Source organism: Nothobranchius furzeri, chromosome 18 (assembly GCF_043380555.1).
Source record: "Nothobranchius furzeri strain GRZ-AD chromosome 18, NfurGRZ-RIMD1, whole genome shotgun sequence".
Classification (NCBI taxonomy): Eukaryota; Metazoa; Chordata; class Actinopteri; order Cyprinodontiformes; family Nothobranchiidae; genus Nothobranchius; species Nothobranchius furzeri.
Window position 1 is genome coordinate 10779253 of NC_091758.1, and position 26609 is coordinate 10805861.

A 26609-nucleotide genomic window follows, 5' to 3' on the forward strand; every position below is an offset into this window, starting at 1 on the left:
TGTTTGCCGTGGGTGACCTTACCAGAGGCATAAAGCCTCAGACAACTTAGCTCCAAGGATCATTGGGATTCTCAGTAAGGTGACAGCCCAGAGAGTTGGATCAGGCAGAGGTAAAGCTGAAGGAGAAATGCTAGATCTGACTATGACTTCATCCACAAAGAAAAGAAGGAAGTTTTCACGTTCTCCATCAGAGTGAATGGAAGCTGTAGGTGAAGCAGGAGAAACAATGCTGCTAATGTGGTAAACAACACTTAGCTCTGGGACACCAGGTTGGAGAAATATGCAACCCTCACGTCTCTGAGTGAAGAGTTACAGGGGGTCAGAAAATCCTTAAGGTGCAGCAGATGGACGTGGAGACGGGTTTTCTTTCATAAGCGCTCAATATTTCTGCACTAGCGCTTAAGGCTGCGAATGCTGTCAGGAAATTGGGTTCACTGCAGGAACTGATCAGGTTCTTATAGAACAGATGTTGTCCAGAATGGAGAGGCAGTGCTTGTTAAAGTGAGTCGTAAAGGATTCTGTGTCGTTATCAGAGGGTAAAGGTGAATTGAAAACAGCAAGAGCTGTGCTCTCATTAAGAAAATAAGAGCTCATCAAATGGCGAGCAGGAGGTGGGGACGCTCATGGCAAAGTGGTCTGAGGCAGTGATGGGAATAACGCCGTTTGAAATAACAGTGTTGCTAACGGCATTCTTTTTTTGGGTAACGGAATAATATAATTAATTACTGTTCCCACTGTTGCAACACTGTTACCGTTACTGGGGATGGAAGAGACCATTTAAAGGCTCAGGAACCTTTACAGGTGTTTCTATTTGCAATTTTAAATTTTAGCTGATTGGGGTCTTGTTAAATGCCACACAGTGACCTTTTAATAGTCTAGATAAGTTTAATGTTCCTGTTAGTAGTTCCTCCTGTTAAGTGCTTATTTATTTAAATTATTCAGGTTTATAAAAAACATTTGGACATACATTTTATTATGTATGTACATTAGTCATTTATATTTCAGTATTGTAGTAATTTATAGTAAATTAAGTAAGTTCAATTAACCCATTTTTCTTGCATTCTTTAATGAAAAAAGTAACTAAGTAGTTATTTTTCTTGGTAATTAGTTACTTTTATAATCTCGTAACTCGGTTAGTAACTGAGTTACTTTTTTGACAAAGTAATTAGTAACTATAACTAGTTACTTTTTTAAGTAACTTTCCCAACACTGCTCTGAGGCATCAATGTGAATGTTAAAATCACCAACAATCATCAGTCTAGAGAGTTTCCCAGTGGAGGATAAAAGTCACTAAACTCCTGAAGGAAAGAACTGTTTGGACCAGGTGAATGATAAACCACAACACAGTAAAACAGGTCCTTACGCCTGACTTTAATCAGCTGCAGTTCAAAGGAAGAAAAGCAACCAGAGGTTGTAGGGCTAAAAGAAAATTGCTCAATGACAACAGTTGCTTGCTCTCCACCTTGACCAGAGGTCCTTCTTCAATCAGACCAGAATAATCAGGTGGTTGTTGCCAAACTTAAATCAAAAATAGAAAATACAGTTTTTTAGACCATTAAGATGGAAGGACCTATTGTTAATGGAGCGGGTATTTAATAATGCCATGCTGGGTGAGGGGGAGAAATTGGAAACTGCAGAAATAGCTGGAGTTGGTGGATGTAAGTTAGCAGAATTTGCTTCACTGTGATTTTAAAGTCCACTTATGGAGGGGACAGGAAGAGAACTGAAGAAAGAGGATAAACAGACCTGAGGTAACGTGGGTGGAGAAACTGCGCTGCCCGGCGGGAAAGCAGAAGTAGAGTTAACATCCGCAAACAAAGGATATCAAGCTGATGTTTACTAGCTAAACCACGCTCTAAGAGAAGCCATATTCTCACCGGGATTCCTGCTCCTTTCCCCTTTTCTTCCAGTCAAATTTTCTCCAGGATCGGAAAAACATCAACATACGCGCTTGGCTCGGGTCCAGCACCCAGTGAAAGTATATAAAATGGAAGGTGAATCCATAGCGTGTCTTGGCCAATCACAGACAATCGGAAGGGTCACAGGGCCTTGCACTTTTCAGCACTTTCCAATGTCTAAAAGAATTCAGATTAGTCATTCAAACTTTTCCCAGCTTAATCTAGAATAATCTAATGATATGAATTTCTTAATTATAGAATAATTTAATTTGTATTTAATTATTAATTTAGATTCAGAAGTTGTTTGGGAGATTTTGGCAAATTAACAGTGAATAATAGGAGGATAAACTTTGAACAAGGTTTCAGCAAGAAAAGGATGAAATCTGGGATCTGTTGCAGCCTGAAATGCAGGAAAGAATTTAAATAAATAAAAACCGAAGAGACAACTTAAAATAAGTTCTTGCATTCATAGAAATGAAAATCTCTCATCAGTTTTTCGTTTTGAGTTTATAAATCTTTGGTTTATCTGATGTGACTTTTCCACCCTGCTGGTGTCGAACATGCTGCCTTTACTTAGAACCTTCTCAGATGCTAAAGTTTATGTTGCCATAAAACTAAACGACACTAAAATCAAACCTCAACGTTTTCTCATCATACTTGTGTGATACTCATGCTGGGCAACGTTGGACTTCCTGTCTGGGTTATAACGTGTGTCCTGGTTGTCCTCAGCAGCGTTGCCGTCTCACCCAGCAGCCAGAGGAACCCAGTGGCTTCCACCCACAGCATCTCCAACACCACCACGCCCGATCGCCTCCGCTTCCCCCGCGGCACCGCCAGCCGCAGCACCTTCCACGGCGACCAGCTGAGAGACCGCCGCACGGCCACTTACAATGGTCCACCGGCCTCCCCCACCCTCTCCCACGATGCCACCCCTCTCTCCCAAACCCGCAGTCGTGGAACCAGCAACCTCTTCTCCAAACTCACATCCAAACTCACCCGCAGGTAGGCGAGGACTCATCAGATTAACTCAGGCTGGAGTTTGTCTTTGAATGAATGTCCCGACTGATAGAGGAGGCCGTTACTTGTTGCGTCTCATTGTCCTGTTTGATGTGATTCCCTTTAAAGTTGACTCTGCTGCTGCCTGGTTGCCTTCCAGAGAAACCCAACCAGACTGAAGAGCTGCTAATTAAACAAACATTCATTATGTGTTTTAAACAAATTTATATTTAATCTAGTCTTCTGTTCAGTCTCTTGACCTTCAACATTTTACAACTAAGGCTGAACAAGGTGGATCCCAGATAATTCGGTCCCCTTTTTATTAGTCTAGTTTATTTTAATTGTTGTTTTAAACTAGACGGCTACATGGAGAAGGCCTGGACTATTAAAGCACTTTAGTGATCCAACCCACCAGTCACTTCCTGGTGTTTGAGTCACATGACAGCTTGTGCTCACAGCCATGGCTCACTTTAGTATTCTTTGTTCTGTTGTTTGCTAGGATAATCACACATACACACTCCACCTCAAAGACTTGAATAGAAAACCTTAAAATGGCTTGTATTACATTCATTACCTTTAATATTCTAGAAGCTTCTCGAGCTTCGGGCTCCGCGTCTGTTTGAAGTTTCTCTCTAAGGGGATGGATCTTTTTGGAAGCACTGCCAGAATTAACCTGTTGAATGATACTCAGCCCTGTTGTCAGGAATAGGGTTGTCACGGTGTGAAAATTTAACCTCACGGTTATTGTGACCAAATTTACCACGGTTTTCGGTATTATCGCGGTATTTTTTTTAAACGTGCTACATTTTCACACAATTAAATAAACCCTGTATGTCAGGAAATATTGTCCTCAGTTTGTGTCTAAATTTTGCCTAAAATGTGTTATTTTGTAATTATGTTGTTTATTTGTTTACATTTTTTCCCTTTAGTCTTTAAAATACCAATACTTGCCCATAACTTCTTATTTTATGTCTGTTTGATGTCATCATTTTAAAAATATTAGATCAGATGATACTCAGTACTCAAGTAGCCTTCTAATCAGATACTTTTTTACCCGGCCTTACTTGAGTAATAAACCCTATATCAGGAAAATATTGTCCTCGGTTTGTGTCCTTCCAGTGAGCTTTGCAGATGTGGGAAAATGTCATCAGGCAGTAATCGTTGTTAAATTCATAATTATTCTCGGAGAGAGACCAACTCTTATCTGCCCCTGGGAGCCCCGTAATGCATAGCGTCATTTCAACATGGGGGTGTCTGCGACACGGTTTATATGCAGGTAGCGGCGCTGCGGCTGCTTTATATAGCGACTCGTTGCATTCTCCCTCAACCCAAATCCTCGGATCACGCATTTTAGCTAAAACGCTAACGTTAGCTTGCCTTGCGTTGGCTGTAGAGTTGTGGGTGATGGTCACGCAGATGTGTCATGAGATTTGAAGCGTTGCTGCCTTTCACAGACACTGTTTCTGCACGTGCTGCAAACAGGATAGCCGTCTTCTATCAACTGTCCCTCGGCATTCTTCAAATATCTAAAATATGCCCGTACTTCCCACTTTGTCTTCTTTGAGGATAATAAATGTCCTCCTGAGCACTGCCGTCTCCTCCTTTGGCCATTATTTCAGCTTTAGCTTCAAGAAAGTTTTGGCTGTAAACAACAAAGCGTGCATGAGCCGCCGGCAACTTCAGCAGATGATACGGTGGCTGGTAAGGGTCACCGCGCCTACACCGCAGCCACGGTAAACCCACCGAGATAATATAGTTTTTTAAAAAACATGACGGTTATTATTATTGTCAACTTTTTTTTACCAGGGTTTACCGCTACACCGGTTACCGTGGCAACCCTAGTCAGGAATGGTGTCGGAGTGGCTGTTGGAGTTGGAATGTGGGGGATAGGTGTTCAGCTGTGGCCAGCAGTTTGAGAAGTCACACAGGTTTGCTGCTTCAGTGTTTTTAAGTCTTTCTGTCAGATGTTGCTTTGGCAACATTAGCTGCAGAGGCTTTTATTGAATTTTCATTAATAGTGAGTCAGTATGTATTGTGTTCTTCTTTAAAAACCTCTAATTTACCCTGGCATGCTGTCAGTCAGATTCAAGATCAGTTCATCTGGACCCAACATGCTGATGTGTAGATCCTGGTCCCCTTTGGGCCTTTTCCACCACCCAAACTGGCATGGAATGGGACGGATCGGGTCGCTAATTTTTCTGTTCCGATTGTAAAACCGATTCAGACAACTGACTCGGACCACTTCAGTCGTGGGACCTTTTGGGCTCGTAGGCCCAGAAAATCCTGGAGCGGTACAGTTAGGGTGGAGCAACAACACAGTCCACAGAAACATGTGACTACTTCAAAAAACGTAAACAAACGAGTTCCGTTGTTTGTATTTTCGTTAGCTGTACATAACCGTGAAAAACTTGCAGCAAGTTTTGGTCACCTTCAGAGTTCCATACATTTCTCACCTTCATCATGAGAGTCCACAGGAGGAGCTAGACGGATCGGTAGTTTTTTTCTCAGCAGATGGCAGCCGAAGGCTGAAAGCAGACGTCGGCTCAGTGTTGGGCCAAGGTGAAGAAATTAAAGCCCAATATAGTTAATAGTTAAGGACAGAAACAGCCGGAGTGGATATTTTTTCGGATGGGAGAAATACACGGAGTTGCTACGACGCGCTGGATGCTATTTATTATCGAGGCAGAGGGGCAGACTTCTGGACTTGGCGACTGCACTCTGGAGTCACATGTGGAGGCTGTGGTAAGCATTTTGTTTTTGTCTTTAGCTCTGTAGACCAGTTATTGCTGCACAGACATACTGAATAGTTTCACAACTTTTAAAATCTAGCATGATTGTTCGTCTAACCCCGCCTGTCGACGTGATGGCCCAAACTCCGATCAAAGCGCTTGTCTGAAGACTCTAGACCTATACTAAAACATACCGGTCCTAAAATAACCAGACTGGACCGTTCCAGACCTGGCGATGGAAAAGAGCTGTAGTTCTGACTTCAGCCTTCTGGCCTGGTACTGCATCATGCTGAGGAAGACATTAGTCATCACCAAACTGGTGTTGGGTGGTTGGAGGAATTCCTCTGGGAGGATTTTTAGGTACTATTCATTGCCCATGGCTGTTTAGAGGCTAAACTGTGAGTGAATCCCCTCCCCCGACTACGAAACACACACACACACACACTGTCACAAGATGCTTTACTGTCAGGAGTTATGTGAATCGTCGTCATTAAGACTAAAGCAGCAAACTTTGTGTGAAATAAAATGTGTATTCCTCTAATTTTGTGTCGCAGTTGTTCAGCAGCATCAGTCGTTCTCCACTCTCGACCTTCTGGAGAACACTGTTGTCACCAAACCTCACAGATCAGATTCTAACTCAGGACAACAAAATGTTCTAATATCAGAAATCCAGATTTCATCCTTTTGGACCTTTCCAGACTTTCGTCCTAATGGCCTAAACGGATGTTTCCCAAGGCTCGTCGTGTTTTGAGTTTAAGTGTTCAGATTTTAACATAATTAACCCCGTTTAAATTAAAGATTAACAACATGACTAGTTGGAAATAATGATGATGATGATGATGTATCCTGCCAATTGATGAAGTGGAAAATTAAGCAATGCAGTATTGAAAACAGTTTATGAGTGGTTAATATTTAATGAGGTTTTTATTTGTTCGGACATGTAAGGTTGTGTTGTGAGTTTACCTTGACATGTTTCGACCGGTGACTGCTGTCTTCGTCAGAAGTGTCACATGTTCATCAAGTGTCATGTTCTTGATGACAGCTGAAACAACGTTCAAAGAACGGTTCGGAGGGCTATGCCTGAGCGTGAACGCGCATGAAGCAGACTGCTCGACCCGAGCATCTCTCTTTTTCTGTGATTTTACAGAAAAATAGGCAATCACAGTAAAAATGCCAGGGCTCATTCTACAGGACCAGGGCATTGCAGGAGAATGTATGAAGAAGACATTTATTATTTCTATACATGTTTTGGCTGTCAGACTTCCATAATGTCCCTTTAAATATTTAGGAAGAGGACATAATGACCGTTGTGAAGTGAGTGGTTAATAGTTGATTAGTTCATTGTGGTAGTTCTTAATTTTATTTGTAAAGGTCTTACACAGTCCTGAAAAGTTATCAAATTTTATTTTGAGATCCCTGCATTTACCCGGTTTTTCTACATAACCTTTATCTGCTCTTGACTCAAAGAAAAGCCCAGGTCTAAATAGTCCAGAGTTGATGCCGAAGCCGTTTCAAACAAGCCGCCGCCATCTTTGTCATATCTCTCAGTCAAAGTAACATCCCGCCCACCAAAGTGATACAGCACTGTGATTGGCCCACAAGACAGAGCGCTGTGATTCGTTCACCAGACTGATATGGGCCATTCCCATCTGTACCAGGTCGGCCCGGGCCGGGTAGCCCCAGTCGGCCCCAGCCTGGCCCGGTTGATTCCACACATTCTTGCCTTAAGCCCATGTGGGCTGATTCTACCCACCAATCAGAGGCTTGCTCTAATGGAAGGTGTGAATTTGCTGTCAGCAGTGGGTGTGTTGGCCCTGGTCGGCCTGAAGCAGACCCCCTCGAGAAGAGGGCTGAGAATGAGCCTTGGTTGGCCCGGAAAAATACCAGGCCACCCAGATATGTAAACAACCTACGCTACCCGGCCCGGGCCGACCCGGTACAGATGGGAATGGCTCAATAGAGCGCTGTGATTGGCCCCCGTCAGACCGATAGAGCGCTGCGATTGGCTAGATACAAGACTGTTAGGGCTTGCTGAGACTCTTATGTAGCGTGGCTAGACCGACCTGCAGAGCAGTATTCTTTAGCCCTTCTGATACGTCTGTCTACATTTCCAGGCTAAGTAAACACCTATCAACTGTCCGTGGCATCACTCTGGTTCAGCTTTTCACACGATGAAGCTCATTAAACTACCAAGTCTAGACCAAGGAGGGGTTGGAGCTGATGTTTCCCGCCCTTTCCCCAAATGTAATTTTACTTGGTGATTTTAATATTCATATGGACAATATGGCCCTCCCCCTCAGCAAAGACTTCTCCTCATCTTTGGACAGCCTCAGTTTTCATCAATATGCCAATTTTCCCACTCACATTAAAGGTCACACCCTGGATTTAATCTGCTGCTCCGGCCTGACCCCCTCCAACTGTACAGCTGACCCGCTCCCTTTCACGGACCACTTCCTCATCTCCTTTTCTGTTCCCCTCCGTCTCTCCATCATCAAGTCACCACGTATCATTTCTTTTCGTAATATTAAGGACATTGATCTAGCCTCCCTGTCCTCCAGTTTTGCCACCTTGACCCCTAATTTGTCCTCTACTCCCGATGATCTTGTCATTCAGTACAATAACGGTCTGGTTTCTATCCTTAATTCATTTGCTCCCATCAAATCCCGCTCTGTATATTTTACTCGGTCTGCTCCATGGTTCACCCCTGCCCTTCGCTCCTTGAAAGCTACCAACCGGAGGCTTGAAAGACTCTACAAGAAAACCGGTCTCACCATCCATAAAGACTTATATTCTGCTCAGATTTCTCTCTACAAGGACTCCATCTCCCATGCCAAATCTCAGTATTACTCCGGTCTCATCTCGTCCAACTCCAGCAACACTAAAACATTATTTTCCATCATGAACAGCATTTTTCAGCCTCCCGACTCCTTACCCATCCATCTTTACTCTTCAGAAACCTGTAACTCTCTCCTTCAGTTTTTTAATGAGAAGGTCAATAGAATCCATCTCTCTTTACCTCATTCCTCCCCTCCCTCTCCTGATTTATTTGAACCCACCATTCCGTTCTCCTCCTTTGAACTTCCCCATCCCTCAGAAATATTAGATTACATCACCAAATCCAAACCTTCCACCTGTCAACTGGACCCTATTCCAACTGTTTTAGTTAAATCCTGCCTTTCTTCTCTGCTCCCTTTTATAACAGCCATTATTCATTCCTCACTATCCTCTGGTACGGTCCCATCCCTATTCAAATCTGCTTCAGTCAGCCCTATTCTAAAAAAACCTGGTTTAGATCCCAATGATTTCAATAACCTCCGTCCCATTTCCCATCTTCCCTTCATTTCCAAAGTCCTTGAGAAAACTGTTGCATCTCAGCTCCATTCACATCTCACCCGCAATAACCTTTATGAACAGTTTCAGTCTGGCTTCCGTCCCCACCACAGCACAGAAACAGCTCTCATCAAGATCACTAACGACCTACTCATTGCTGCTGATTCTGGTTTAATCTCTATTCTTATTCTCCTCGATCTGAGTGCGGCCTTTGACACCATTTCTCATCCCATCCTCCTTAATAGACTCTATTCCTTAGGCATCACTCACACCCCCCTCCGCTGGTTTCAATCTTACCTTACTGGCCGCACTCAGTTCATCCAGTTAAAATCCTTTACCTCAGAACCCTCCCCAGTCAAGTCAGGTGTGCCCCAGGGCTCTGTCCTGGGGCCCCTCCTCTTCATAGTATATCTCCTCCCTATCGGCAAAATCTTCCGCAAATTCAATATCCAGTTTCACTGCTTTGCAGATGACACCCAGCTCTACATTTCCAGTAAGCCCAACTCAACTCTCCCACCATCCTCCCTTACACTCTGCCTCTCTGAAATCAAATCATGGTTCACCTCTAATTTCCTCAAACTCAACGGCAATAAAACTGAACTTCTTCTAGTTGGCACTAACTCCACCCTCTCAACATCTGACAGCTTTTCTTTAACTATTGACAGCGCCACAGTCTCCCCCTCACCTCATGTCAAGAGTCTGGGTGTCATTCTCGACAGCTCCCTTTCTTTTCAGGCTCACATTAATAACTTAATTCGGTCAGCATACTTCCATCTACGTTCCATAAACCGTCTCCGTCCCTCACTGACCCCTCACACTGCCGCCATTCTCGTCCACAGCCTCGTCACCTCCCGTCTCGACTATTGCAATTCACTTCTTTATGGTCTCCCCAACAAACTCCTTCATAAACTGCAACTGGTCCAGAATTCAGCAGCCCGTATTATCACCAGAACCCCTTCCTTTCACCACATCACGCCGGTTCTCCAGCAGCTCCACTGGCTCCCAGTTAAATTCAGGCCCATCTTCAAAATTCTCCTCCATACCTTCAAAGCAATCCACAACCTCTCTCCTCCATATATCTCAGACCTTATAAGTATTCACACCCCGTCCCGTTCACTCAGATCTTCTTCTTCCATCCATCTTGCGGTTCCTTCTGCCCGTCTCGCTACCATGGGGAGCAGAGCTTTCAGCCGCTCTGCTCCTCGACTCTGGAACTCACTTCCCCCAGACATCAGGAACATCGACAGTTTTACCCTTTTCCAATCAAAACTCAAAACACATATGTTTAAATCTGCCTACAACCTCTGATTTTATTGAAATGTTTCTCTCTGTTTTTTCTTCTTTGGGTTTTATTATTGTTTTATTGTATTTTATTACGTGTTTTGTGTAAAGTGACCTTGGGTGTCCTGAAAGGCGCTTTGAAATAAAATGTATTATTATTATTATTATTATGTTGTTGGGTGTGTTTTGGCAGTGCATCAGAAAAGTTCTGGCAGCAGCAGCAGCCAGTCATGTCGCTACTGACCTCCAGTCATTCTGTGTGCATAGAAGACTTTCACTGCTGATGATTCCAATCAGCCTATTATGTTCATGTGTTCACATTCACCCTCTGTCCACTTGTCCCCTCTGCCATCTATTTTACTGTCTCTCTGTCTGATTCTGTTGTAGAAACATGTCATTCAGGTTTACCAAAAGGTAGGACTTGTGTTCCCCTCCACAAAAACCAAAATAACAATCATAACAGGAATGCATCTGTGTGATGAGCGGGGCTGTTGACTTCCACTAACACTGCTGATCTGTGGGAGCATCCACACACACCTGCTACAGCCACGGGACACCTCCGGGCTTCATTACGACGACTCCTGGTACCTTCACAAGCCATTCTGTCAGGTGTTTCAGATTATTCTGAAGCTACCAGCTCTTACCTACCTTATTCCCGGGCCTGCTCATGTTAAATCGATGATGTGAGCAACATCTGGTGAGAAACCAGACGTGGCGCATAGCTATTGGTTTGCACGATGAGGTTTCGTAGCAGTTTATTTCAACCTTTCAAGACGATTTAAAAAATGATTTGTCCCCAAAAATGTACTTGTGAAGCTCGGGAACATGTTTGTGACTCTTAAACGAGTTATGGTGGGTTAGGGGAACTTTTCTTTAAAGAGATATTCCACCCTAAGTCAAATTAAGTCTGTTGCTAAATTCCTCAGAGTTAAAAGGGGGAAAAGCTTTTTGTAACCAGCCTTGTGTGTGTGTGTGTGTGTGTGTGCGTGCGTGCGTGTGGGTGTGTGTGTGTGTATGTGTGTGTTCTCCATCCCCAGTGAGTCGTGGAGGATGGCTGCTTATACTGAGGTTTCTTCCTGTTAAAAGGGAGTTTTCCTCTCCACTGTCGCCGCATGCTTGCTTAGTATGACCCCGGTTTCACACTGGAAGCTTCAGCGGCGCGGAACGGCACTGCTTCAAATAGAATCCATTATAGTCTATAGACTGTTTCAGACCAGCAGCGACGTGGCAATTTCCAGGCGTCCCAGAAGGATTGTGTTCTATTTTTGCCGCATGCCGCTTCTGAGACATGTTAACATACAGCTAGACAGGAAATCACACACAGTTTCAGTGTAAAATCCCTGGTAATTTTCAAAATAAAAGTACAGCAGCAATGCAATGTCATTTATATGAAGCTTATGTGTGACCCAACTGCTTATTTACTCCCAGCATCGTCCCAGAAGTGCAGCAGTTTGTTTTCATGGCTTTAACCCTGGCAGTGGAGAGGAACAACATCATATATGATATCAAACGTGATTTCCTTTTTGATTTAATGGCGGATTGCATAAACAAACCATGACCTGAAGGCTCAAGGGATCTTGTGATCTTGTGAGTCCAGCGAAGAGCACAGCGAGGAAGCTGTGCTGCTGCCAAGACCCTCCCGGTGTGAAAAGGACCGCTTTGAAGTTGGCGAGTGAGCCAGTCTGCTGCCGTTTTGCTTCCAGTGTGAAACCGGGGTGAGGATTGCTGCAAAGTCTCTTGACACAACAAGATGCAATCTGCTGGGCTCCTTACATAGAAAACTTTTAGCTAAGCTGCATGAAGAACTGGACTTCACCATGAATGGAATGCTTACTGTGAGACGGGTCCTGAGGTGACTCTTGTTGTATTTTGGCGCTATGTAAATGCATTCAAATTAATGATTGAAATGCTAGCTGTTACCATTTACTTACATTTTTATGCTAAGCTAAAGCTAACAGAATACTACCAGTATAGAATGATGACTGGGCTGGTTACAAAATGACCCTCTGTTAGTAGATGATGGCTCATCATCTTCAGGGCCTCGGGTGGGTAGCATCATATTCATAAACCCTCGTAACTGTGTCTTTGGGAGGGGTAACAGGTGTGTGTGTAAATGCACTTAGCGTGGTTGGTCTGAGAAGCTGAAGGTTGATTCAACGATCAGTCGATACACCAACAGCAACAACAAAGCAGCTTTCACTAATCAGTCGCGGCTGCATGCATGCTCTGGCTTTCATGGGCTGCGGGATGTTTCCTCGCCACAGCTGCTAATTAGACTGGTGCCTCAGACTTAACTCTGCTGTATTATTAACCACTACACTAATACCTCTGATGTTACTCTGCTCACATTTATGTGGATCAACTTTTCTCACGTGCAACAGTAGTTTGAGTGTTTTGTGTCAAATTTTCTATTTTGATATCTGTCAAACTTTTTGAACTTTTTGTCTCCAGGAGATGATTTAGTGCACTCTACGTTTTGGCTTTTCTGGCATCAGATTGGAAATTGAGTGAATTTAGATGATAAATGACTAATAAAATGCCGTAAATCTCTACAGTATTCACAAAGTCCTGGTGATGTTTGAAGTTACTGAAACGGTTTATTTAGCGTTGAATCAGAAAAGTACAGGAACGGTTTCTGCACTAGTTATTGTAAAGTTAAAGAAGCCAGATCATGAGCGCAAAGGTAGACACAATATATGATAACATACTACCGTCGGCACAAGGGCTGGGCGATGCGGCCTAAAATCAACATCACGATACATTGAGGATTTCACCTCGATAACGATAAACGGACGATAACTAAAGGGAAGTGCAGAAACAAAAGTTATCCACTAGATGGGGCTGTCACGTCTATTACGGTGAGTCACACGGTCACATGACTCAAGATGGTACATTTTCTTAAAGGGACATGAACGTTGCCAACCTACACACATCATTTCATTTTTTATGATCACATTTATTGACATGGGAAAATTTATCTCGATAAGTCAGAAATTTCGATAACGATACATTTTCGATTTATTGCCCAGCCCTAGTTAGCGCTATTGAGATGTCACTTATCCTAAATCTGAGTTATTTTCGTCAACCTGAATTTATACCTAGAATTAAAATGCTTTGTTTCAGTGAAGCCGTGCCCACAGCAGCATCTTAGGCCAGTCTGCTGTTGTAGTGGCCTTGGGAGTCCAGCGGTCAACGCGACTGCCTTTTATCTTGTTTTGCCATGAGCTAACGCCGGTTCGACTCCTGGTGTCTGCAGTGATTTATGTAGCCAGCTGAAGCAGATTTCATGTTTTAAATTGTAGTTTAATTGATTATTTTCTGCAAAATATCTTTGTCTCTAAATTTGAATTTGGTCTACTCAGCTCACCTCACGTGGACTCACACTGGCTAAATAAACTAAGAAAGTAAATAAAGAATTGGACTAATCCTCATATTTCAAACAGTTTACCAATCCAAGGTTGAAAACATGCTACTGGCAAGTGTTGCTAAATAAAAGTTACTAGGAGTCGAACTGGCACAATCCAGTATGCCAGGGAGTTACTCGAACCACCGGGCTACAAAAGTTGTGCAACACACGTCCTGTGCTGACCATTAACGTGTGTCTTTGTGAACAGGACACACTTTTTTGTCACCAATGCAGAAGTAATTAATCAGAATATTTACTCTGATACCGGTGGAGGTTTAAAGCATTCATCTGTGACATGAAGGTCACATTCTCAACTGTAGCATGAAATCAACCACTCTACACCCGCAACTCTGAGAAAGTGGATGTTACTGGCCTACTTCCAGGGATGTAGGTTTCAGACCCCCAGAGTAGCTTCAGGGGGGAGGAGCAGGGCCTGACGACACTACGTTTCCATCGAGGCTTTTGTAGGCTTTTCCCAAAAATCAGAAAATTTGCAGCTGAGACGGGAAAATGCATGAACACAAACAGGTTTGGGGTGTTTTCCATGAAGATATAACATCACATGTTAAAAGTGGATTCTCCATGATCTAGCCCCTTGAAGTTCGTGGTAGTATCAAAGGCTCTGGTACTCCTTTACTCGTCTCAGTTAGGGCTGAACGATTAATTGCATATGCAATTAAATAGCAACGTGACAAAAGGAGATTTTCTAATCACAAAGGCTGCGATTTGACTGGCAGCGAGTGGTTAGCACAATGCTAATATACATTGAAAAACCCATAGGGATTCTAATGCTAATATTGCTTATAACATTCTTACAAATACCGAGTTAGGAACATGCCAAATTATTACATTTGGAGTTTAATAAAAAGTAAAAACTGCCATCAATCAAATAAGTACAGACAAATATTTTAGTAAAACCAGAAAACCATGAGAGACTTGGGGTGTTTCTCAATGTCGAGGAACCTTGCCTTGATGTCTTGGCTCCGCCCCGGTTGCCTAGGAGATACGTCATCAGGAGCCGCCAAGACGTGTTCCAATCAGTTCCAATGTTCATGTTCTACCGAGGCGTGTGTTCTCCATTTGTTAGCCGTTTAGCTAGCTGAGCAAGGACACACAGGAGGTGTCTTGTAGGCTAGCCTTGGCTAAAAATTACCCACAATACACCGCTGTATTTTCAAAAGGATGGCGGATCAGAAGCCGGTAGATACTTCGGGGAAAATTTTCAAGTTTCAAAGTAAGTCAACTAATTAAAAGTTTTTTTTTTAATATAAAAAGACGTTATCTATGGTTGGTTAGTTGCTTAGTAGTTGCAGCTTCGGTGGCTAGCGGGTAGTAACTCGCTTATATTTTTAATTTAATAAACATATACACAATTTAAAAAGTAAAAGCTCGTTATATATCTATATTGAAACTAATACGTATAAAATATAACGTTATCTCCCGTGTCACGTGACGTTACGTGACCGCCGTGGAAACCGCGGTCACGTGATGCAAGTCTGTTCCACTTAACCGTTTTGTTTGACCAAGGAAGGACTGTGTCCTTGTAAGCAAGGCGCCTGGCCTCGCAAGACATCGCCTCGCAAGGCCAGGCAAGAGCATCTGGCTGCAGACATCAGCTGGCGTCTTTGCCGTGACAGGAAATGACGTATCCGGAAAAAAGTGTCATTACCTTCGCCGGAAGTCATTGCCTTTGCCGGAAGTAGTTTTTTTCGGAAGTCATTACCTTTGCCGGAAGTAGTTTTTTTTTCTTGAATACGCTTTATTGACAAAGCACAAAAGTAGTTTGAATTTGTCAAAACCATACCGTGTCGTTTTTCTCTTCGATTTGTACATATTTAAGAGAAAAATTACACGGTGGGTCATTACCTTAACCAGAAGTCATTACTTTCACTGGAAGTAGTTTTTTAAAAAACAAAACTTACCGTAAAAAGCTTTTTATTTCGGATTTTTTTTTCCTCTTCAGATCTGGACTGGAAAACTTAAGTAACGTTGTAACCTGCGTTGCATGAAAATTGAATATTAAATCCCTTTGTTCTTCAGACAGGGAATTTTTATGACAATAGCACATACATACATACATACACTTACATATATATATATATATATATATATATATATATATATATATACACACACACACACACACACATATGTATATATATACACACACACAATAAAAGGCTGTAAAGTGAATTAAAAAAACATATGGAAAAAATGAGAACACATTAAACTAAGACTTTTCAAAATGTGCAAACAAAATAGTACTGGCTAAATATTCAGTTTTATTGTTAAGCCCAAGATGAACTTTTGACCTACACCAATTGCTAAAGTACAGGACTCCCAGAAGCAGTGAAAAACATTTCAGCAACACTCCTCTCTCACCAGCAACAAAAATTAGTTATTAAATGTCCATAACACTGTCCTACTGTGTATCACAGCAGCTCATTGCAACAGAATTTAACTACTACAGCTGATAACTATTTAGCTAGTTGGTATTTATTTTGAGTGAAAGACAATAAAACCAAAGAAACACTTAATTTCACAACCATTTTATTTTGGGTACAAATGAATTTGCTGAAGCATGGCTTTCTCAGATGTATATCGATTCATCCCCTCCCATTTTTCCAACACTTTTATTGTTACCTGAAAAACATGCAGGATTACTTCATCGTTGTCGTCTTCCTCTGCTTATCCGGGTCCGGGTCGCGGGGGCAGCATCCCAACTAGGGAGCTCCAGACCGTCCTCTCCCCGGCCACCTCCACCAGCTCCTCCGGCAGGACCCCAAGGCGTTCCCGGACCAGATTGGAGATGTAACCTCTCCAACGTGTCCTGGGTCGACCCGGGGGCCTCCTGCCGGCAGAACCTGCCCGAAACACCTCCCCGGGGAGGCGTCCAGGAGGCATCCTGACCAGATGCCCAAACCACCTCAACTAGCTCCTTTCGATCCGGAGGAGCAGCGGTTCTACTCCGAGTCCCTCCCGGATGTCCGAGCTCCTCACCCTATCTCTAAGGCTGAGCCTGGCCACCCTACGGAGGAAACTCATTTTAGCCGCTTGTATCCGCGATCTCATTCTTTCGGTCATTACCCAAAGCTCATGAGGATTGGGACGTAGATCGACCGGTAAATCGAGAGCCTGGCTTTCTGGCTCAGCTCCCTCTTCACCACGACAGATCGGTTCAGCGTCCGCATCACTGCAGACGCCGAACCAATCCACCTGTCGATCTCCCGATCCCTCCTACCCTCACTCGTGAACAAGACCCTGAGATACTTAAACTTCTCCACTTGAGGTAGGACCTCTCCCCCGACCCGGAGTTGGCAAGCCCCCCTTTTCCGGTCGAGAACCATGGATTTGGAGGTGCTGATCCTCATCCCAGCCGCTTCACACTCGGCCGCGAACCTATCCAGCAAGAGCTGAAGGTCAGAGCTGGGTGAAGCTAGGAGGACCACATCATCCGCAAAAAGCAGAGACGAGATTCTCCTGCCACCAAACTCTGTTAAGGATTACTTCATACACTGTCAAATGTTTTCGAAAAGTAACTTTTATACCAATCACTGCTGAAGACTGCGTTGTACCTCTGGAACAAGGACATCAAACACCAAGTCCAGAAACTGGAACTCTCCCTTCTTCATTAGTTTATCTATTCCTGAGCATGAACCAATCCGCTCTGTCAGCTCGTCAACCTATAAAACACGTTAACATAAAAATGAACAAAACATTCCTCTCAGCATTAGACAACGGACCCAGGTGGCCCACTGACCATGCATCCACATAAATAAATGTGATGCAGCTTATTGTAAGTCAGTATACATTTACCTGTGCATCAGCAAAGTGGAACATCAGTGGCTTTAGTCTTTGCTTTAATTTAAGCGAGACACCTGGATTGTGCCACAGATACATGAGGCCAGACTTCACTCTACCACTGCAGAGATCCTTATACACAGTCTGAGTAGAGACAAGAGTTAAAAATAAGCAACATTACCACAGAAAACAAGGGATTGCATTATCCTATGTCCAATTTTAGAGTCTTAATTTATTATAATTAAACATTACCTTGATTTCACCATCTGAAATCACTGCCTGGGTTCCATTTTTCAAAGCCTCGATTGTCCTGGAATTTAGATAAAAATACATCTTATTAGCAAATGAAGAATACAAGCACATGTAAGGAGTTTTGTCAGTGTCACTTGAAGAAGTCCGATATTCATTTTAGATCTATATTTAAGGCCTCCAACTCCTGAATGATTTGCAGCTACATGTGCTTAAATCCGGTAATATTAATTAAACCAAACCCGATCAAAGCAGTCAGTCGACAAAAATATCTATTTTTTATAAGGTTAGGATTATTCTGAAACAGAATCAGAAGGAGGGCGGCATTAATTAGAGAAGCGGCTACTATTTCAAAGTTATTGTACCTGTTGCAGGACACCTGATTTGTGCAACCACAGTAGAATGACCCAGCACACCACACACAAGTCAATAACTGAAAAATATTTAGAGATATTGAAAGCTAAGCTTGTCCAGAAAATACATTTTATTTCTGGGTGCACAGGACCAGTTCCAGTGTGGGCCAAATGCTGAAAAATAAATTCATAAATCTGTCTTTTTTGAAGTTTCACAAATCAGAGGAAGGTTTCACAAATCACAAACTATGTTTTATGCATTCCTACGAGCCCAGAATAATCTAAAACAGGTTTGAAGAGTGTATGTGTTGTAGGTTTTGAGCTAGAGCAGAATAAAAATGGTCAGAGTAGAGAAAAATTGGGTGCATTAGCCCTTTAGCCATTTCCCGAATCGGAAGCTAACTTTAGCATCTACGCTTTTTAATTAAAAAAGGGTATTAATAACGTTTCAGTTAAGTCAGTATTAGAAATCGTGGTCTTTACATCATGTCTAAATTATATATAAAGTTAATATTATTACTTTAACTGTTTTAACAAACAGGGAGACCAGAAAAATCAAATAGCTAAGTTAAAGCTAAGCTACAATTGCTGATAGCTTTATTTATGTAGCTTTTGTGTTAGCTAGCTTGTGATCTCCCTGCATTCGTTTTAAGACTGCGTGTTAATATTGAAACAATTAGCTATGAAACACGGTGCCTTTGCAGTAATTCTCTGGTAAAGCTTTAAACGCTACAGTGCCTACATTTAAGAACTAAGAAAGGTTGCAACAATTAGTTAATTTCATCCTTATCTTTCTTTCTTTATCTATCATCCTTATCCTTACCTTTCCTCAATTGAAACCCGCCGAGTATGGTTGAAACAAAAACAACGTAGCGGCCGCCAAAAAAAGACCAACTTCCTGCCGAGGTCTTTCGCTCGTCGATTTTCCGGTAAAAGTAATGACACGCCATCTTGCTCTCGACACACCAGCTGATGTCTGCAGCCAGGTCCTACTCAGGCCAGGCGCCTTGACATTTAGAAACACCCTTTAACTCCACCGAGTTTTGGCTAGCAGCAATGGACGTAACTGAACTACGGAAGCTCTGCATGGACAAGACGCCAAAACTCTAAACACAAATGACTTCAATAAATGGGACACACTTCTTTCCTGCTAATTAATTTTCACAGGTAATGCTAATACCTGTGCTCTTTCAAGGGATGTGCTCCTGGCTGCAAAGGATTGCACCTTCACATACAAAATGTTGTCTTTACTTGTGAGTGTTTATGTAGACAAATAAACTTGTTGATATGATATGTAGACAAACATGCAGATACATAAACTTGTTTGTATACAGTACAAGTTGCATAAGGTTTTCTTTTGCTTCCGTTAGTAGAAAAATGAGAAAAGCCCCTTGAGAAAATAATCATGAATTAAATCGCAATTGCAATATTGAAGAAAAAAATTGCAATTGGATTATTTTCCTAAATCGTTCAGCCCTAATCTCAGTGTCCTGCAGCTATTGGAGCTTTTATATTTGGTTGTTTTAACTGGAGTGAGTCCTGCTTGAGAAAACTAACAAGTTCTGGTTTTAGAGACAGAAAACAGGTGTGGGTTACTGCCAGGAACAAAGTTTAAGATTCATACGATGAATTTGTGATTTTACTTTGAAGAAACACAAACTGTCCCGTGGTTTTGAACATTGGCAAATGTTGTTTTTGTTTGTGCACTAAAACAATATCGTTGACAGCTTTAATCAGACTGGTGTTGTATTCTCTATAGCATGATGGATGGCCTGTCCTTAGATGGCCCCTTCTAGGTTCTTTAGAACACATTCTAACACACACACACACACACACACACACACACACACACACACACACACTGATGGATTAATGGGTTTGAAATAATCTGTGAAAATTAAGTGTAGATGTACAAACCTGAAGAGGCCAGATTATTTCTAAGCTGCTGCAGATGAACTGATCAAGATCCAGATCAGGTCCCGCTTGTTCATGTTTGCCGTCTCCAGATCAGCTGATCTTTGTGTCTGTAGAGCCACTGAGCTGGACAGTTGTTGTACAGTTGGGGGGTCTTCGTCTCTGGGCCAGAACAGAGAGGAGGATGACATCATTCTGAATCAGACTGTTGTTTAATCACAGGTTTGGAGGTTTTATGTAAACATGACTGAAGCTGCCTGCAGAGCTAATGTAGCATCTTTTTTTTTACGCGTGTTGATTCGATGATGGTTAAACATCCCATAATGTCAGTCCTCTCACATCAGCTCAGTGTTGATGTTGTGTTCAGATGAAGCTCTAGAGCGTTTACCCCGAGGAGCTTGTTTGGGCTTCACCAGGTTCTGTCTGGAGGCTTCATAGCTCCCTCTTGTGGCTGATCTGTGGATGTGCATCCTTTCTGTGTTTTCACAACTCTGGCTTCATCATCGTCTCCCTTCTTTCTGTTTTCATTTTTGTGGAGCCTCCAAAGGCAAATCTAGTAAAAGGTGGAAACCTCTGTTAGATGTAGATGATTTGATTTTGTTGCTAAGTTCTGCTCCAGTCTGATAACCTTTTACTACATTTTGTCAGCCCTGGCTCTCCGTACATTTCGGCCACATTCTGCCCTTCACACCTTGGGACTTGGTCAGTGAGTTCTGGTTGATTTTAATTTGTTCTCGGGATGGTTTTAGGCTGAGTCACCTCCTGCTTTTCCCACCATTCTTCTCACGGTTTCTGTGTTTGTGTCCTCCTTACCTTCTGGTGTTCTTAACCTTTACCTTTATCTTGCTGCTCTTCTTTTATGCCCAGGGTCAGTATTGACCCGACCAAGCGGCAGATGGCCAAAACAGGGCCGGCCAACCCTTCTACCCAGGGAGGAAAGACCCTTAGTAAGTCCTCTGCCCTTCAGTGTCCATCAGTTTCTCCTTCCTGCCTTCTCTTCATCCCTCCATGGTTCTGCTCCTTATTTTGGCCTGTCCTCCTGCCATACTTTTAATTATTCTGTCCCTCTTTCTTTTGTCATGTTTACATAGAGATTTTTGCCATTTCTTCAGATGCCCGTTTCTTTCTTTCAGATTCACAAGCAGAAGAAATAGAGTTGTAGGAAGATGAAGAACTAGAGTAAGGGCTGTTTAAATCCCTCAGAAAAAATGAAGTCAAGTCTGGTTTTGGGCTTCTGTCCTCCCCCGCCTCACCCTTCGGTCATGTTTTTGAACAGCCTCTCTGGCTGATCCAGAACCTGCTGTCGGTCCCGTCTGCTCACTCTCCCTCTTGTTGTTTGGAGCTGTTGAGAGTTGGAGGTGTCTTCGTCCTCCACCCGTCCTGTTTTCTCTGTCCTGCTGGCTGCAGTGCATGATGAGAGCTTGTCCTGTCACAGGAGCAGGAGCTTTATTGATGTTGCTTTAATATAATCTTGTGGTGTCTCGTCGAGGCAGGAGATGTTTTATTAGGTCTGCTGGGGTTTAAATGAAGAAGAGCCAGAAGGTGAGAGCAGGTGCACACGTCTCCAAGGCAGCGATGGGGATAAACGTCCTCTTTAAGTCCGGTCTTTGGACATTGTCCCGGAAGCTGTCTGGATAAAAGTTGTTTAATTTCTGTTTTAGCCCAAGCTTGTGGAGACCCTGTGTGAAGTTAGCCATCCCTGGCTTTTTTAGCTCTAAAAGCCTGAATGTGTTAGATCTGATGCTTGGTTTAAACCGTGTCTGCTCTGTGACGGCAGCTTTCACAGGAACAGCTGCACCTTCTAGCTAACACGACACCAAAACAACATAAACACGACTGTTCAGCTCTGTTATAGAGCAGTTTTACACACAGCCAGTTTAACAGCTTATTATAAAGTCAGTCATCATGAGTCGGCGGACTTCCACGAAGGACGTAGAGGAGGAGGATAGAAAAATGTCCACAACAACAGACTGAAGGTTTTGGACTAATAAGCAACGTTCAGAGTTTCAGGTGATTCTCTTCGTGGCCGTCAGACTTTCATCACCGTGTCATTAAAGCAGGCAGCCATTACTCCTTCCTAGTCCAGAAAGAACACGGATAAAAATATTCCTGCAGCCTTGGGTCTGAAAACTGAAAAAGTCCTTTTCTACACAAACGTGATTTAAAAAGAAAGCTTGACTGGAAAATGTGACGATTTTAGGCTAAGTCTAATTCCGGTGTAAGCACCTGTTGATGCCGTGGTGAGTTTCACCAAACCATTGCACCCCCATCTCTGAATGAGAATCTAGATGAAAATCTATATTTTTAAATATCGTGTTCATCCGTACATCTTCAAATGACTTATTGGTCATCTTTTATGTTTATTTTTGTCTGTCTAGACTGCTCCACAGCCCACTGCTGCAACCACGCAGTGCCGCTTGAAGGCAATTAAAAGCTTTTCCGTTTTGGGTTGCCATGGTTACCCATGAAATGCCACAGATCAGCTGGCTTTTCATAAACCAGAAAGTGGGCGTGTCAGAGGAGGGATGTCATCCAGAAACCCCTGTGCACATTTCTAGGAAGCGTGAGACTGCCGTATGTAAGCAGTGTCTTAGGTCAGAAAATACATTTACTTAATAGTTTTATTGACCTTAAAGAGCAAGTCACCCCCAAATTAACTTTTTTTCTGATAAACTATATAAATGCGTGTCTAATCGTGCTGCAGACACGTGTAGTTAATAGTTTTGCACTTTAGTGCGTTTTAGTAAAAATGTTCATTTTCTGCCTCAAACTGGCAGTGTTGCGCCGTTGTCAGGTAAAAACTCTGCACTGCATTTAATTTAAATCTGCCATCGCTATTGGCTAAGAGGTACCCTCGAACGTTAGCTGGTACCATATGATGTCACAATGTCGTTGTGAGTCTGTGTGTGTGTGTATTTGTTAGTGGCTCCGCCCTCTCGGTTTGCTAGGCAACAGCGTTTGTTACATTTTTCAAACAGGAAGTGGCAGTGGAGTAATACTCTGGTGGGGGGGTGACTTGCTCTTTAAAGCTAGAATGGCAAATCTGCAAACCAAGCTAGCATAAAACATTTTCATGCCTCTTAACTATTTTCTAACGGCTATAAATATTTTGTGGAGATTTAAAATAATAATAATTTTGTGGCTCTCTCACGATTGTCTGATAACCTCAGCCAATAGCACGGCTCCGTCTTAAACCAACCATTGAACCATTTGGTTGTCGGTCTCACCAAACGGTCGCACTTCTCCAAGTCCTCCAAGCAGCAGAACACCACTGGTGTGAGAGGTTCTCTGCTCAATAACATCAGAGGAGGAGAAACAGCCGGCTGCTACCGCTTCAGCTGTAGGACAAACTACCAGAGTCCAAAAAAGAAAACACCATTTGAGTCACGGACAACGAGATGTTTGGACCTAGGAAACTGTGACAGGTGTTTAGCGCTCTCCCGTTTCCTCTGGTCTTGCGCGTTCCGGTGTCAGGCAGACACGACCTAAGGTTGGCGGCTGTTGGAGGGTGAGAGTTCCATGACTGTTGGTGGTTTAAAGCTAGCTCGTCTTTCAGATTGTTGTTGGAGGAACTTTAGGTTCTGTGAGCTTCACTGTGATTGGAAGAAAATCTAAAACATAAATGAATCTTCACTCATCCCTGCCTGATGAGTGATTTTTCACCGTGAGCGGGTTCATTAATAGTGACTCACACACACCAACACTGATGTAACACAGAGAACATAAAACACTCTAATCTCGATGTTTGTTGGTCAGATATGTTTGATTTTCTGAAAATACAGCAGATGTTCGTGCAGCTTCTCTGCTTTTTTATTCCTCCTGTTGTTCAGCTCCACCTTTGGGTTGAAACACTGCTGCTTCACTGTTGGCTTGAGTTTGGGACCGTCGTTTATCACGGCTGGGTTCTCATGGTGACAGGGGCCCAGCCGTCCACCCCTTTTACTTTGATCTTTTTAGTGGTAGCTCATATTGTTGTTCACGACCATCACTTTCTCCTTTTTTCATTCACTGGACTTGATCTAAAATGTTTATTCTCCAATCCACAATGTTGTTTTTGTCCTCCACTCCGACCCCCACCTCCCTGTCTACCTTCTCCTGCGCCTCAGAGTCTCAACAGAATTTGAGAGAAACGGGAGACTTGAGAGCTCAAGGTGAGGTTATCTCGTCCCCCTGTGTGGATGTAGGCTTTGGTTTGTTTCAGCAGACATAGGTTATTATTTATGGTTTAAAGCTTGGCTGATTGGTTTTATTTGGTTTGTTCTTCTGGCTGCATGGCTCTGAACTGCTGCTCTGTTAGCATGGCATGTCTTTGTCGTTAACCTGAAAACGTCACACATGTCCAAATCCACTTCACAGCAAGGTTGGGACAAAAAGACACACTTTTCTTATCATCTATGAAAAACCCAGAGAACCACTGGAGAAGTCACTACAGACAAGATTATGCAGATTATTTACCAAAAACTATATGTAACTAAATCTGTTTTCATTTTAAAATGTTTAGTACGTTTAAATGATCACATGTACCTTTTTAGACTTTAATTACTAAAATAACCATTTAAAATACATTTTTGTAGATCTTATGACCAAATGTCAATAAGTCCATTCCCACCAAGCCTGCTTTTAATTTCCAGATGATTGGTTAACGCTGAAACTAATATAACCTCAAAACAGTTTTATTTAAAAGTATTATTTTAAAAAAGGATAATTGTTCTTTCTGAAAAATGCTGAAAGCAAGTCAGATCAACTTGAGGGAAATAGCATTCATGGACCACCCACTGGGCTCATGATGAGGAAGGCTGTTGTTGATTTAGCATCCAGGAGAGAGCAGAGCACGTCTCAGTTAGTAGAAGCTAACTGTTAGCGTTAGCAATTCCACAACATGGTGGCACATGTTCAGGCTTGTGTTATTTGTAGAGACAAAACATCGTTTTTAACCCAAGGAAGAAGAGTGGTAAACCAGAGGCGGTGGTAAAGTTGGACTACTGTTGAAGAGATGTTCCAAAATCATGAATATCAATGAGTACGATTCCTAATCCGGCCGTTTTCTGCCCCAATCCTCCGGTTAACATCTAGTTCCTGAAACAGCGGCCCCAGAGCTTTTAAGCTACAGAAAACCACTCGTTAGGCATTTATTCACACTAGAGACCACAGACGATTTATTGAAATAACAGGTGTAGGCTCTCTTTATCTAGTGGGAAAGTTACCAGCTAGATAAATCCGAATGGAAAATAAAAGGATATTTAGTTCAGAAGTAAACATGGAGTCTGAGATGTACGAGAAAAGAAGAGTAGTTAAAGGGCTGCTACGCTGTTGTGGTGGTGAATTTGACCCGTCACCCGGGGGAGCAGTGAGCTGCAGACACGGCTGTGCTCGGGAAACATTTGGTGGTTTAACACCCCCCTCCCTTCAAACCCCTTAAAGCTGAGAGGCATTATGACCCAGTGTTCGTCTTTGGTATGACCCGACTTTGGATTTGGACCCACGATCTCCCAGACTCTGGGTAGGCCACTGGGCTGCTAAAGGAGGAAGAACTGTTTTAGATCATTCTGGATTTTTCAAAGATGGCCGACACATTTCTGTAAAAAAAAAAGGTCACAGACAAAATGTTAGAAGTAAATGGGTACATGTGTGACTAAAGGGACTAACTGGGATGCAGAAGGGTTTGCATATGTTTTATTGGTCTTTATGCAACATCTTGTCTGCTTCTGACTTTTACTAACCAGCTGATGTAACCTTATGTTAGTTTTACATAAATCTTCTAAAAGCTGCGAACATCTGTCTACTGCGAGGCTGAAGTGTTGTCTTTCTCCCGACAGTCGCCATGTACCTGGGGATCAAAAAGGGGAAAATAAAGACGGTAAACCCCGCTCCCTCAGATTCACTTGGAGTATGAGAACCACCAGCTCCATGGAGCCCTGCGACATCATGGGGGAGATTCGGAAGGTGCTCGATGCCAACAACTGCGACTACGAACAGCAAGAGAGCTTCCTCCTCCTTTGTGTCCACAGAGACGGGCGGGCTGAGAACCTGGTGCAGTGGGAGATGGAGGTCTGCAAACTCCCCCGTCTCTCCCTCAACGGCGTTCGCTTCAAAAGGATATCCGGATCATCCATCGCTTTCAAAAACATTGCTTCCAAAATTGCCAGTGAATTAAAACTATGAAGAAAAAGGGTTTAAAGTCTATAAACATGGGATGTATCTAAGCTGTACAATCATCCCAAGTAGCAGTTTCCAAATGTCTCCTTTTCTAAACAGAGTATTGGATATTATACTGTATAGATCAAAGCTTTTGGCAATAATTACCTAATCTCTCAGTCTCTCTCACCAGAGGTCGACGTTAAAGATTTGTCATGCTGTGACTGGACAAAGCATTTCTGGTCTTATTTATTTCATCTTTGTTTTCCCCTGGATGAAAAGGAAACAGCTTTTTATTCTTTGTAAATAATGCATCTTAATTTGAAGATGGTTTCGCCACTATACCCTTTTCTTTTTGTATTCTGTTAACCCGTAGAGATGATGGGGAGTCAATAGAAAAGGTCCACATGGTTCTGGGTCACTCTTGTTTCAATTAAAATGTCTGTTCACAAGAATGCTTTGATTATTAATGTCTGGACAACAGGAATTGTTTTTCCATGAACTTTCAGCAGTTTAA

The 26609-nt window shown here is 42.8% G+C and overlaps 2 protein-coding genes across 26 annotated transcripts in view; one reads left to right on the plus strand and one right to left on the minus strand.

Moving 5' to 3' along the window:
- Window positions 1-26547, plus strand: part of mark3a (MAP/microtubule affinity-regulating kinase 3a) — a 95946-nt gene extending 69399 nt beyond the window's left edge. For 5 of the 25 annotated variants that reach the window (XM_015968990.3, XM_015968992.3, XM_015968984.3 and 2 more), the window contains 4 exons: window positions 2628-2900; window positions 10622-10648; window positions 24064-24108; window positions 25774-26547. In XM_015968990.3, the coding sequence (XP_015824476.1) occupies window positions 2628-2900; window positions 10622-10648; window positions 24064-24108; window positions 25774-26119 (691 nt within the window). In that variant the 3' untranslated portion in view covers window positions 26120-26547. Of the gene's footprint in view, window positions 1-2627; window positions 2901-4700; window positions 5019-10621; window positions 10649-20824; window positions 20905-21090; window positions 21137-24063; window positions 24109-25773 lie in introns of those variants that run through there. The other 20 variants (XM_054742080.2, XM_015969000.3, XM_070546930.1 and 17 more) reach the window with 16 other exon arrangements.
- On the minus strand, window positions 16790-20427 carry LOC139063897 (uncharacterized). The gene is made up of 7 exons (XM_070546886.1): window positions 20297-20427; window positions 20001-20119; window positions 18867-19032; window positions 17694-17751; window positions 17457-17585; window positions 17216-17323; window positions 16790-17039 (listed from the first exon to the last, which is right to left on the minus strand). Exons 1-7 carry the CDS (start codon window positions 20425-20427, stop codon window positions 17022-17024), a joined length of 729 nt encoding a protein of 242 aa, XP_070402987.1. The 3' UTR covers window positions 16790-17021.
- Window positions 26548-26609: the final 62 nt, after the last annotated feature.

Bases quoted from the DNA above. Each gene is read 5' to 3' on its own strand.
- LOC139063897 (XM_070546886.1), bottom strand. From the start codon at position 20,427: ATGCACATCCACAGATCAGCCACAAGAGGGAGCTATGAAGCCTCCAGA. The intron at 17,752-18,866 runs GTAAGGATAAGG...TCTAAATTCCAG, and splicing joins CGGGTTTCAATTGAGGAAAG to GACAATCGAGGCTTTGAAAA. The intron at 17,586-17,693 runs GTAATGTTTAAT...GTCTCTACTCAG, and splicing joins TTTCAGATGGTGAAATCAAG to ACTGTGTATAAGGATCTCTG.